The sequence below is a fragment of the Elgaria multicarinata genome, chromosome 4 (assembly GCF_023053635.1).
Source record: "Elgaria multicarinata webbii isolate HBS135686 ecotype San Diego chromosome 4, rElgMul1.1.pri, whole genome shotgun sequence".
Lineage (NCBI taxonomy): Eukaryota > Metazoa > Chordata > Lepidosauria > Squamata > Anguidae > Elgaria > Elgaria multicarinata.
The window spans coordinates 114,978,141-114,992,783 of NC_086174.1; the positions used below are offsets into that span (position 1 = coordinate 114,978,141).

Here is a 14,643-nt window from a genome sequence, read left to right on the forward strand (position 1 = left end):
GTGGACTGAGGATGGGAAATAAAATGAAAAAGGCCATCAAGGAGAACCACCCCCTTCAAAATGGAGTGCTGAACTCCCCCACCCACCCTGCCTCTGCCTGCACAGAGTGTTCACATAAATGGTGCCAGAGCTTCCCCCATCGCTCCCTGCCCACTACCTCCCTTCCCCCCCCCCTTGCTCACCAGGCTCTTGCTGGTCCTCTTTGGGCTTCGGCGCTTCCAGCTCCTTGCTCATCTGGGGACAGGGGGCACATCTCCTTCCACCAAGGAAGATGGTGGGGACCCCCTGGGCTGCTGGAGGGTTTGGAGGGCTCCTCCCTGCAGCAAGAGAAGGGATGTAACACAATAACCCTAAGACCAGAAAGCCAGCCAGGATGGGAGATCTTTCTCCCGCAGCTGTAGCATCACAGGCTGGGAGAACTGAATGGAGACCTCATGGTGTTACACATTTAACCCCTTTCCCTCCTTCCTCTGCTCTGTATCACCATCCCAGTTGGGTTCCCAACATGTGCTGGCCAGGGAAAATGTGCATTTCGAACTCTACAATGGACTATGTGGAGTGAAAAGGTAATGCAAAGGGAAACGGTTAAGCGCTGCTATTTCTTTGCTCCAAATGGCTTTTCTTTTTTTAAAAAAAGGCACAGGTGTTCTCTTGTTCATGTTGACCTGTAACATGCCATTAGGCCCTTATCAATATTGTCCCGTTATTTTCTGTTTTGGCCACACTCTAGCTGTCATTGCCCCACTGGCTGGAAAGGCGCATTTTGCACAGAGACAATTTCGGTGTGTGATCGTGAGCACAACCCTCCACATAGGTGCAGGAGAGGTTCCACCTGCGTCCCACTGCCTGATGGCTACACCTGCCACTGCCCACTAGGAACCTCTGGCATCTACTGTGAACAAGGTATGGCAAAGACCTCCAATATAAACCTCTAATATGGTATAATCAGGGAGTTCTCCTTTACCTGGTTTTCTTAATTTCAGAGAGGTTTTACCCACCCGAGGAGTTCTTTTTCCCTGCAAATGGCTCGTAGCCTGAGTCCTTAGGACTGGAAGAAAAAGAACTTGACCTGCGTAATTGACACACCATTGGGGAAAGATTTCAGTGCCTGTTGGCCTGAAAAGTGAGGAGGGCACAGAATGACAAAGAACTATTACATGCTTAAACTGTGCACTTTTTTTCTAGCAGTCCTGAACTATAGGTTTAGATCCTTTATTTATTCATTCATTCATTTCTATACCTCCCAATAGCCAAAGCTGTCTGGACGGTTCACAAAAAATAAAACCACAAAGTATAATTTAAAGTGTAAAACTTAAACCACAATATAAAAACATGATATAAAAGTACAACCAGGGGGTATTCTACACGTCGTACTGAGGGCGCTTCCATGCGCCCCCAGTGCGACCCCAAAGCGATCGTGTAGCTTGCCTGGCGAAGAGACGAGGAAGAGGCGTCCTTGCCGCCACCGCCGCCACCCACCTACTTCCTCGCCAGCCGGGTTGGAGAGCTCGGCGGAAGAAGGCGGGGTGGAGCCTCAGTACGACGTGTGGAATCCCCCTAGAGTAAAACCGAGCTGCTGCCAAGGAACCTTTATGGGAAAATTCCTTGGTTGCTCCTGGTCATGTTTGCTTGCATGAGTTTCATACTCCTTGGAGAAGACAAGGGAAAGCATTTTTTTTTTTACTTAAGTTGCATTATTGGCTGTTTTGGCGAGCCAAGGCAAGGTGGCTGGGATGAGCTCATGAGTGGTGAACAGCTTTCTTTGGGAAGTGATTCCTGCCCCTTTGAAGGAAACAATGATAAAGCCTTGACAGGCAAATCTTTAAAAAGATGAGTTTGACCACCATTTTTTCCTCTTTACCGTTCAGCACTTCAGGAGTCTTTTTTAGATATATACATTTCATAAATTAATAAATAAATAGGCTGCTCAACTCAGCAACCTAACCACCGAATTCTGCACTAGCTGCAGTTTCTGGATCTGTCTCAAGGGAAGCCCCACATAGACTCCATTGCAGTACTCCAGTCTTGAGGTTGCCAGTGCATGGATCACTATGGCCAGACTATCCCTGTGGCACCCCTATGTAGAAGTGCCAGAGGAGCGACACACCCAATACAACTCTCTGAAACAGGCCCAGCAGTAGAGCAGAATCTCTGCAATGCAGGGCCTTCCACCCTGCAGCCCACAGAACCTGTCCAGGAGGATCCCATGGCCAATGGTATCAAAGGCCGCTAAGAGTCAATCAAGGAGAATCAAGAGTTCCGCTCCTCCTGCCTCTCTCCCAATAAAGGTCATCCATCAGGGTAACCAATGCTGATTCTGTCCCAAAACCAGGCCATTCTGGGCATGAAATAAAAACCAACTGTGCTTCACACATTAGTAAATACTTGATTCAGCACTTAACAACCTTAATTAGTGGCACTCTGCCCCCTCATGTGATGTGCTACAAATACAAATTATTCACATCTGACCCATATAAGAATGGGCAAGAAAAAAAATGTGTTCCCATGGTTGTTCTTTCAATAAATCTCATCAGTGAATAAAACCAAGAAAAGCATCAGTAGCAGAGAAATAGAGACTTAGTAATGAAAAGGCCTAGTGTCTACCTTAAAATCCTTGACCTCCATTTCCCCTTCTACTGGCAGCATGATGAGCCGTCATGAGATTTTTCAAAGTACAGTTTTCCTTTCTTTCTTTTTATTATTGAGAGGCAACCTGGAAACAATCAGCTGTTTATCCAGACTAAAGACCTCCTCGTCTTGAGATGGATGGTGGGTATAGGAGCAGAGGAGAGGGCAGTGGGTGGCCCAGGGGGCTGTCTTCATGGCGCCAGGCTGGTGCCGCTCTGCTACCAAACCCCGTGATATCACTGGTGTGAGGTGGCGATGAGCAGTCTTGATGCAGGGAGGCAGCGCAAGCTTTCTGGCAGCCATTAGGCAATCTGGGCCCACTTCCTGCCCTCTACTCTGGTGGACGGCGACCAATCAGGGGTAACCATCTGGCCGGCCACGCCTCTGCTGCGACTCCAGGGTGAGGATAGATGGCGGAGGTGCCGTACTAGTGCTGCTCCAGAGAAAAAAGTTGGGGTAAGTTCCTGACTTTTTTTCCTCCATCGCTTCGCTGGAAAGCCCCGGCATGGGTGCACAGTGGCTGCTATTTCATATAATCTACACACCACCGCACACCCACCCCAGGGCTTTCCATGTGGCTCCCAGGAGAGGAGGAAACAATGGGAAGACTGCTTTTAATGGTTTTTTTATGAGTATTTCCATTGGTTAAAAAGGCCTTTTCCATCAAAGGAAGGGAACTTTTGGATCCAATCTCGTATTTGGTAGCACATAAATTGGTATTTAGGACTGTGATTGAGGTGACCATTATCTGGCATGAGAATAGCAGTCAGGATTAGCTCATGGATAGGAACAAGAGCTGATTTAATTGTATGAAGGCCAAGAATCTAATGAGACTTAATATTGTTAACGTCACCCTCATGTTTCCTCTCCTAGTTAAGATTGTTATGACTCGGATATCAACAAGACCCTTTCTTATCCAATGGCTGTAAAGGTCATGGCACAAAAATATTTCAGCCCCAACTCTGGAGCAGAACAACAGCCAACCTAACACTGTCCAGCCTGGCATAGTGCAAAATCTCCATTTTCACAAGCCCCCAGCTTCCCAAGAATGTGAGGAAAGACGTTACGCAAGTTTAGGAAACAAAACAAATAATACTTCACTAACCAGATAAGAAGGTTTTATGCTAATACAATAGTCTGCAAACGTTAAACAGTACTCACTCAAAAGTAAATAGTCTTGGATTGGTCAAAATCCTAAACCCATTACTGGGAATAATGGCTTTAGGATTTCCATATAAATAAATGAGCAAGTCAGGCATAGTTCTCAAACACCTATGTTATGTGCTAATCAGGCAAATAATTTCAGTCTTTTGCTTTTGAAATTAATGGGGTTGAACAGAACTCAGTAGTAAGGTCAGCCGTTGCATGTGTCCTTAACATGCTCTTTGATATGGCTCCTGATCCAGACAACATTGGTTGTTCTCAAAGAGCAATCGGGATTTGCACACAGAACCTCCCAACACCCAGCTGAGCTTTCAGATGTGGTGGGAAGTAGTGAGGGGGACATCTGGACTTCGTCTTGCTACCACCCCCTTCACCCTCCTGGCTCTGCTTCCACATCATAGACACTGTGAGCAGATTCTAGGCCTGATATACTAACTCCAAAGACATTTACTTGGAAGTGAGTGTGGTGGATTTCACTTCCTTCTGCTTACAATGGTAGTCCTCTTAACGTATGACCCCTTGCAGTAACACCTGAGTCCTGCACAAAGATACTTGGCAGCAAGCCCTAAAAACATCAAGAAGACTTAGGGGCTATCTTCAAAGCACTGAGTTGGCGTCATGTTTCCCCAAAAACTCGCACTTTCACCCCTGCGGGATTGCGCCAGATAATCCCCACGCTAAGAAGCAAGTAGTTTACGACAGACATCTGCCCCCACCCCTGTCCCTCTCTGAGACAAGAAAAGACATAAAACAATGAAGGGTGAGGATGAGGACAAGGTGGCAGCTCAGGGAAAGAAAATAATTTATTTTCCTAAAAGGGAAACACTTCTCCCCGTGGCAAGGCAGCGCAGGGCGTTCCGGAGTCCACTCCGCTCACCGGCCCACCCTCTGCCTGGGTGGACGGCAACCAATTAGGAGTTGCCATCTGCCAGGAACAGCCCCGGAGGGGCGACAGAGTGAGGACAGACTGGCGGAAGCGCCGGGCTGCCCTCCCTCTAGCTGGAAAAGTCAGGGTAAGTCCCCAACTTTTCAGCTGCGCATCTTTGACTCTTTGGCTTTGAACCTGCTGCTGTGTCATCTAACCAAAGCTGCATGGATTCGGAGCCACGCCGGGGCAAAGAAGATGTCAAGACAGCCCCTTAAAGCAACATTAGACGGACAGAAAATTGTGTTTCCCTACCCTTGCTTTGGCCTGCTGCTGCTGGTGGCCCACAATAGGGATGAGCAGCTTCCTCGTCCTTCACACGGGGCGGGGGGGGGGAGAGGAAGCACGTGGCCCATTCAGTGGCCATTTTATCGTGCTGCTTTTCCTGCACACAGCAGGAAATAGTGGCAAGTTTCTTTTTTTAAAAAAAAAAGCAGTATTACTGGGTCTTATTTTTTGATGGAAAAAAGACCAGAAGGAGCGGGAGGCAGATGGTGTAATCAATGTTCCTAGGATTTTGACCAATCAAGAACTATTTACTTTCAAGTGAGAACTGTTGATTGTAAGTTGAACATCTTTTTTTTTTCATTTTTTGTGTTGCTTCAAAATGGACTGTGGCATTTCCAAAGTTGAAGAAGCTCTGTGAATATTACATCATTTGGAAATCCTACATTGGGTTCTTGGCATTCTTTTCTGACATTTTTTCTTGCCCCTTCATCTTTCCCAACCTTTAGTGCTGAGCTAACTCCACCCACCTTGACTTGAAATTGGGCTCAGCAATCCAAACTATTATTTTTTATTCCAAGCCCATTTCTGATCCTGCTGTGCTCCCAATGACATAATCAATGTGGCGCTGTAGCCTCTCCCATTGCTCTCTTCCCACTTACCTGTCCTGTACGGCAAGAATGATAAAGGTTTCTTTCTGGAGGCCCTCCTCCTTGGTACCTTGAATGCTGTAATAGCAGCTTGTGAGGTGCCTGGGAAAGTAGTTTTCTCAGGCCATCTGAACTTGGCCACCCCAGGAATACCATATTCCCCGGGGTCTGAGATGCATGGTACCTGAGGGGGGAAGGGGACCTCCAGAGAGAGGCCTGTCACACCCCCAGACCAGGTAAATGGGAACTGGGGAGAGAAACAAGTGTGTGGGGTGGGGGATTTGCTCAGACTAAAACCTGAGCTGAAGAAGAACTCACAGGGCTGCAATCTTCACCTGAGACTGAAGGCCAGTGATACATGGTTTGTGTTGTGAACCAGGGAATTACAGACAGCAGTGACATTGTTAATTAGCATGAGGTTAATCACCTTCATCTGCAGCAGTATGGTCAGTGAGCATGTTTGCCAAGCATGATGAATACATTTTGGGCCAATGAATAGGGAGACAGAAGGAAAGCCAAATGATAGGTGTATGGGATTTAAAACAGCAAGCTGGGATTTAGAAGGACTAGTACATAATGCAGTTTTATAATGTCAGTGGAAAGAGCTCTGCTTTCAAAACATGCTGCCAGATAATAACTTTCATCCCACCCTTATTTGTAACATTACAGTCATGACAATAGTGCCATGATGAAAGAGATTCTCTAGATGGCAGCATAGGACAAAAATTTGGTTGTCTAAAAGCAGTGTTTGAACTTATGACTTGTCTAGTGATGTTCCGAATCCTGCCCACTATTTTCAGGATTTTTTTTCTTCCTGCAAAAGAGACATTGTTTTTTTCTTCCTCTTTTGCAAAAGGAGGAGGAAAATTTCAAATAATTTGCTCCTTTTTAGTTTAGGAGGTGGTTGAAGGATCTTATTTCACTTCTTCTTTTTTTTACTTGAAAAATGCCCCCAAGGAGGAGACTCTTTACAGACAGACTTCTCCAGCCTGGCAGCACTTTTTGAACTCCCATGAGACCACATGACTTGGTACTCTCATAGAGGCATTCAGGAAGAAGTCCTGGGCAACAGAAGCCTCTTTGCAAAGAGTCCTGGGCCGCTGCAAACAAAAACAAATGAGACTTTTGGACTTTAGAAAAGTTCTTATCTTGCTTGCTCTGCATTGCTGCAAGGAAGAACAGAATTTTTGTGGTGCTTTAAAAGACCCGTCTGTTCTGGCTTTGCAGAGAGTCTTCTGCGGCCCAGGAGTTCTGCAGCTTCCTGAATGCCTATAGGAGAGGGAGAGGTCATGTGGAGCTTCATCCCACGTCCCTGTTTCCCTCGAATTATCCCCTACAGCGCTAAGCTGTCACCGTTGTTGTTGTTGTTGCTACCAGGCAGCTAGATCCTTTGTATACCAGGAAACGGGTTTAAGGGGGGAAATGTAAAAAAATCATTAAAAATCAACGAATGACCCAATCCGATTCAAATTTAGTATGCTTAAAGCTCTCCTTAATAGCTATTACTGTGCCAATTTTGATGTCTTTATCTTTAAAGCTTACGCAGATGTAAGCATTTGTTTAATTTTTCTTCAAATCCTGCTCCTGCGCCCCAGTGGCCGCTCGGAAAATAACAAATGATACACTTGAAAACTAAAATATTGCACTTCTTTTGGTTAAGAAGTGCAATTAAAGCAGGATGAATGGGAGTACTTCACAATAAAAGCAGATTATAAGATGGAAAACTTCGGAGTCCTTTGCACGCAATTCGCAGTGATTGCACAGTATAATGCTGATGTGATAAAGCTCTTAGTCTCATGGGAGTTTGAAAAGAGCTGCCGAGCTGGAGAATCTTCTCTTTAAAGAGTCTCGGGGCATTTTTAAAGCAAAAATAAATAAAATTACAAGAAGACCCCTTAGCCACAACATACACTTAAAGCAGTAAGTGAAATTCCTGTCCTCCTCCCCAAGGAGAAAGTTATTCTAAATTCTCACCTCGCCAGCCTCTTTCGCCAGAGGTTTCATTTCATCCCCCTGCCCAAAATGCTGAAAGTGGAAGAATCAAAATATTCGACACAGTACTAGCATTGTCCCTATACTTACAAATGAGCACTTAGGGAATTTATTATTTATTCTACATCCAATACATAATTCATTAAAGATATCTGGATAAAAGGTTTTATAACATAGGTAACATAAGAAGAATATGAAGATCAAAGTGACCAAGTATAATTAGTCAGTTTTCATTTTCCAGACATGTAAAATTACTGCATAAATATTAATTATTGTTACAAATTTAATGCTCCTGCAGCCCAAGCCTGTGCATGTTTACTCAGGAGTATGTCCCAGTGATGTTAATAGGCTTAAGCCCAAGAAAGTATAGATAAGATTGCAGCTAGCTAGTTAACTGGGAAACTTCTAATGTCCTGACGGTATGACCTGTTTGACAGGGGCACAGACCAGCTTGGCAGCTGGTAGACTTGACTACTTCATTTGAGAGTTTCAATAAGAGGCTGAATGGCCACCTATCTGGGATGCTATAGCTGTGGGTCTCTTGGTTGGGACCTTTGAGGTCTCTTCCGCCTTCATGATTCTACCTGGACATTTTATTATGCTGAACCCCCAAAAATAATTTATGTTACTCCATGAAAGTTGATCAATATTTTTAAGCTATGTAAGGTTCCAAAAATTAAAGAATCTGGGAACTATTGGAACTCAATTTTGTTTTGATATGTCTTCAACTAAGAGAAATCATGGGCACTTATTTGCTAGTTTTTAAAAACACAGTATTTGAGCCTCACAGGAGTTTATCCAACTGAATACTGTGCTGTTGCTAGCGCATTTGGAACAAACCAAACTAATACCTTTCTGTAATTACTGTAGCAATGTTGTTTGGCAAAGTTAAACTATACTTTTACTTTTTTTCTAAAAAGGGCAAACAGAAAGCCAGTGTGGTATAGTGGTTGGAGCATTGGACTGGGACTTGGGAGATGCAGGTTCAGGTCCCTGTTCAGCCATGAAGCTCCCTGGGTGACTTTGGCTCTCAGTCCAACCTACCTCACAGGGTTGTTGTTGTGAGGATAATATGGAGAGGAGGAGGATTACGTATGCCACTTTGGGTTCTTTGTGAGAGGAAAAAAAGCAGGATATAACTATAAGTGGTAAATGTAATAATAAATATAAGGTTTCAGATTTAACTTTAATCAATGTTGTCTATTAGGAATACTCAAAAAACAAACAAACCATGAAATGCTATCTCATTACACCAAGAAGTTGTGTATGATTCTAAGCAGCATTGTAGGAATACAGCTAAATTTACATTAGGTTTCACCTGAGAACCTTTTCCTAGTAGAATCTCTAATCATGCTATTGATCCTTATTCACAATGAAGGGTGCATCCCTCCAGACTGGCGTATTTTGGAGTTAATTTGCTGTACAAGGAGGAAGCACAGTCAGTTAATGCATTCTGAGACCTGGTACTTTCTCTGTTCCTCATCCTTATGTTTTTGTTTTCATACAAAAATGAATATCTAAGAGAAGTATGTGGTTGTGTGTGTGATTGGTCTGAACAGAAGTCTTCCTGCCCTCCTTGCTGTTGTCCCACCCCCTTTCCCCATTATCAGAGACCCTCTCTTTTGTTTTTAACCAGTGAACGTCACCAGCACTCCTGCCATTTACTTATTTATTTAATCCATTTATAGGCCATGTGTGTGTGTGTGTATGTATGTGTGTGTGTGTGTATATATATATATATATATATATATATATATATATATATATATATGAAGACATCTTGAAGTGGTCTATAATGTGAAATTTTAACAACAGTTAAAACATTTAAAACAGAGACTATAAAATGTCTCCAATGAAAACATTTAAAATCAAAAGATAAACATCCTTAATTAAAACATTAAAATTAGACTGTTGATGATCAAACTGAGCAGCACAATCCATCAGGGAAGGCGTGGATAAAGGGATGAGTCTAAAACTGATGCCTAAAGGCCCACTTCTTAGTTACCACCAGATGGCAATCTGCAGGTTACGGTACAACCAGCAAGGCTTCCTCCGATGATCTTAGCGATCAAATGGATCTGCATTGAGGAAAACCAGGGACGTTGTTGATTTTCATTTCATGAATTGCATTTCTGTAGCAGCCAATAGCCAAAGCCCTCTGAGCGATTTACAAAGATTAAAAACCTAAAGAATACAATACTGCACATAGCATAAAAACTTATATACAAACATATAAATGGCACGCGCGCACATGGTCATATATCTAAGCAATTTTAAGAATCAACAATAAGAAAATGCAGGATCCCATCAAAACCTTATCATATGTTGCCAAATGCCTGAGAATAAGGGACGCCAAAAAAAAATAACAATGTTGGCATCATGAGGGCTTCACCGGGGAGATCATTCCACAATTGATAGGCCGCAACTATGAAGTCCCTCTCCCTTGTTGCCAACTTCCGAGCCTCCTTAGAGGAGGCCCTTAGATGATGAGCATCATATATATATTAGGCTCAGAAACATACAAGCAGCCAGTGCACGCAGGCCAGACTGTATCTGCTGCATTATTTTCGCTAAAGCCTATGAAGTTGTAAAACCCTACAATTTAAGACAAATGAGAATGGAGTGCATTTGTGAGAGAACAAACTGAATGAAATGTGGAAAAAGGGCTGTCCCGCTAATCTTTGTCTAGCCACAGTGAGTGAGATTTCGTTTTTAGTTGTTGCTTTTTACACCCTAAAATTTGACAGCAAGGATTAAACAACGCATAAGGGAGAAAAAGCTAGCACTTTCAAATACTAGCATGAAATAGCTATAGCATAAGACCTTTTTTACACCATTCACTGCTGCTGAAAATAAATGCAGGCAAGGCAGTGAGATACGTAGGAACTGAAGCAGGTAGATCATGCCCAGTGCTGAGGATCCAGCTGGAACAGAACAGCATGGCTGTGCTGGCTGTCACTATGGTCTGCAGTCCAGCTAGGGTGGGTACCAGGTTATCAACTTGAATTGTGGTATAAATCATGGGGTTTAGTTGTAGATCAGCACAGAATTGTCACCATGGGCGTGTGCAGCACATGTCATTAGGGTGTGCACCCAGGGATTTATTTATTTATTTAAAAGGTGAACTTTTATTGAATACTGAGTCATAAAGGACACTATTTTTATTCATTCATTTATTAAACACTGTAGATACTGATGCCCTACTCCGCATTTGGCTTGCCTAACCATGGGAGGGCCGTTGCAGGTGGGGAGGGGGGAATGAGGAGATACTCCTCAAGACCCAGCATTGGTGGGGCTTTGTGGTGACACTGGCCTTTTCATTCCTACTGCCTGTTGTAATGATGCTCTCTTGGAGGCTGCGGTTCTTCAGCATGATGGTGGAGCAGCCAGAAAGCAGCCAGAGGGACATTCCTGCTGCGCCTGGATCCCTACTCAATGCCCCCCTCAATTTGGCATTTTTTGCTTGAGACATTAGAGTGTGCCTGGGCACACCCCTTGCACACACCTATGACTGTCACAGGATTCGCACCAGTAAATGCATGCTCTAGCATTCTACTCTCCCATGATCGTTGGGTACCAATTAATGTTGTTAGAATCTGGGAGATTTCTTTCCCCATTGCTCAGGTTGCTTTATCATCTTAGCAGCAAGAATTCTGTATATGTCTGAAGTGCTAATCTTCTCTTATAGGATTACCATATACCGTATTTCTTCGATTCTAAGACGCCATCGATTCTAAGACGCACCCCATTTTTAGAGATGTTTATTTGGGGAAAAAGTGTGTCTTAGAATCGAAGAAATACGGTATAACAATCTTAACATTGGGTGGAAATCTCCATAATAAGCTTCTTCTTATACCAGCTTAATGTTGTGCACTGTTTTATTTTTTGTTGGTTTTACTTTATTTTTATTATATGCTGTACTGTTTTTAACCTATGTCACTGATTTTACATTGTGTCATTTTATTATTGATTTGTTTTGATTTTATATATTGTTTTTAATTTGCCTATACATTGCCGAAAGAACTTCGGTTGTTGGGCTGTCTAAAAGTGAAAAACAATGTTAAAAAATAAACTACCACTATGCCAAGTAACAACCTATTAGCCAGAAAAATGAGTAAACATGGTAGAATTCTAGAGCTTACTTTATCACTGCAATTCACAGTATTATAGTAGCATAGCAATAAGATGCCCAAGAGAAAGGGCTTAAAATCAGAGCATTACACTTCAGTAGAGCAATAACCTTACAAAGTTATGGTATATCTTGAATAATGATCCACACACCCACATTTCCAATTTCTCTTTCTATGTGGCCAACCAGTTTAACATATTCTATTTTACTTCTCATACTACAACAAAATATCCTTTTGCCCTATTTGTCTGTATCATATCCAATTCTCCTTGAACACAAGAGATCCAGGATCAGATCTCTTGACATCTTTTTATTTACTTTGGCTACTTTAAACAGGCTGTTAATTTGATTGGGGTAGAAAGAGTGTGTTTAACCCCACACACACATTTCCCCAATCTATATCATCTGGAGGTTGCTATTTGTTCCACTGGGTTGGGGGAGGAAAGATGAAGATAACCCCCCAGCCCCTCCGCTGCCATCAGCATAGCTAATAGCACTTTAGAAGGAAGGGGGAGGTTAAACACCTTTGTCCCCAGCATGAATGCCCCAATCTAGCCTTCCGTTATGCACAACTTTTTAAGACTGTTGGGAGAAATAATCACAGATATCTTGTGTGATGCATAGCTTTGCCCTTGCTGTTGGCTTCAAGATTCCCAGGGAATCATGGTGGTCAAAAGTTCTCCAAAGAATCCCTTGTAATGAAGTTGTAGAAGGCACAACACTAGAAGCACAAAGAAAGTGTGGCACTTGAGGATGTGTGAAAAGAATTACCTAGAGAGAGTGGCATCCATGACAAAAGAGATAGGACTGGGAGGTAAAGGTAAGACTGGTGAACCGGGGTGGACTGTAAGATACCTGGCAGAAAATAATGAGTGCAAGAGGGAAAGAGAAATGTACTTCAGCATCAGCCATTGCAAAGTCAACACAGTCCCGTGACTCTAATTGGTCCAGTGGGATTTACACCTTAAACTCTTCTTACATTTAATGATGTGTTGGTATCAAGGTTTTTGTTTTTGAGAACACTTTCCATTATTTTGAAAGGGGGCAAGAGGAGAACGTTTGTTTTAAAGTCTAGTACAGTAATCCCTTACAACATTTTCAAGAGATACTTCGTGGCCCAGCCAATAGCACAACATTATTACTTGTGAGGGACATTTTAATAAGGTGACCCTTTTTGCTCTTTCTCAACTCCACCTCAAAGGGTTCTGCTGCCTGGTGTGCCTTTTAATTTGTAAAATAAATTTGACATTTATACATAGATAGGTACTTCATAAATGCAAAGCTATTTTCAACAATGTTTTTAATAACTGACAGATTTCAAACAAAGATTGTAGAGATGAGGGTTACTCATCCTTCTCAATCCAGCTGATTTTAAAAAAACCAGTGGAGAAAAAAACATAACGTGGAGAAACATCTCTTCAGTAGTGTCACCACTCTGGCCATTATCTATGTGGCATCAGAAAAGCAAGAGCATATATGATTCCAACTTGCATATCACATCCAAATCTGCCACAAAATGCCAGAACCATCCAGTCTGTTCTTAATATTCTTTTTACTATTAAACATTTATCCTGATCCAGCAAAGGAGATCTCTGCATAGCAGCTAACTTCTATACAGAGCAGGTGCACATCTGTACTGTATTCTCTTCTGGGCCTGTTTAACAGGCTGGAACCATCTCTACCCAGGGCCATTAGATGTTGCATAGAACTAGTCAACACAGCTCACCCAGTAGTCTTCCCCCCCCCTTTTTTTTAAAATCCATTCAGGTGCATCTTGCTGATCTTTGGTCTTGTGCCTAGTTTGCAAAAAGGGCTGGCTACATGAATGCATTTTACCTAGAAAACTGCACCCCATCACCTACATCATTGCTTCATTTAAGCTGTATGGCCTTTTCACACTTGACTCTTGGCAAAGAATTATAGGGGTTGACTATATGGCTTATTTGCCTTGTGGTGGCTTCATGGTGGCACTGCACTGGTCATACAACTCAGCCGCTGACTCACAGCCACCATGGGGCTTTTACACAAAGCTCTGCACTGAAAAAGTCAGGGACTTACCCAAACTTTTTTCTTCAAAGTGAGGTCACCACAACCTCATCGGGCCAGGGGCATTCCAGGGCAGATGGCAATCTCTCATTGGTCACGGAAGCCGGGCAGAGGGCAGGCCTGGCGAAACGGATGGCTGCCGGAAAGCCTGCACTGTCTCCTGCCATCAAGATTACCCATCACCACTCTGCAGCAGTGAAACTGCAGGGTTTAGCAGCAAAGCAGAAGCAATACAGCACCATGAAGGCAGGGCTGTACACGTCAACTACTACATGCAGTTTAGGTTTTAGCAAATCACCCCAAGTGTCACTCCCAAGCATTTGCAGTTGCTTGCCAAAAGCCAAAACTTGCATGGAGAGCAGATCCTCACACCTGGTTCACCCTGGATTTTTTGCACGCACTGTAGAAAATCCACATATATTTAAGTGGGAGGAGGGATGTATTGATTGTAAAAAATTTGAAGATCGCATTTTGTATTCTAATTAAAAGTAGGTTTATGAGAAAGCATTATGCTTGATATCACTTGTGCAAGAGCAAATATCTGTCACTATCTATTAGTGAGACAAGATTACTTTCCTGTTTTGTTTTGTAGCCCTAACCATAAGTGATGCATCTTTCAGTAGCAACAAATCTTCTTGGATGTCATTTCATTCCTTCAATATTCGACACAAGGTTCATATCCAGTTGCAATTCCAGGTCCTTTCAGGAAATGGCATCCTCTTTTATACTGCCCAGCACTTGAGTCCAAGATCAGGTAAGAGGTACTGGCTGGGCTTGTGTTATATGATGACATGACAAGTGAAGAAAGCAAACATACATGGCTCTGCTCATGGTTCTTCACCAGTTGAAGAAGTTGGGTTAAACAAACTTAACAAATGGGACAT

At 43.0% G+C, this 14,643-nt stretch overlaps 1 protein-coding gene across 1 annotated transcript in view; it reads left to right on the forward strand.

The window, feature by feature from the left end:
* LOC134398220 (protein eyes shut homolog) overlaps window positions 1-14,643 on the forward strand; it is a 614,610-nt gene that overhangs the window by 595,765 nt on the left and 4,202 nt on the right. Inside the window, exons 34-35 of the mRNA XM_063125472.1 lie at window positions 731-903; window positions 14,352-14,513. Of these exons, the coding sequence (XP_062981542.1) occupies window positions 731-903; window positions 14,352-14,513 (335 nt within the window). The remainder of the gene's footprint in view (window positions 1-730; window positions 904-14,351; window positions 14,514-14,643) is intronic.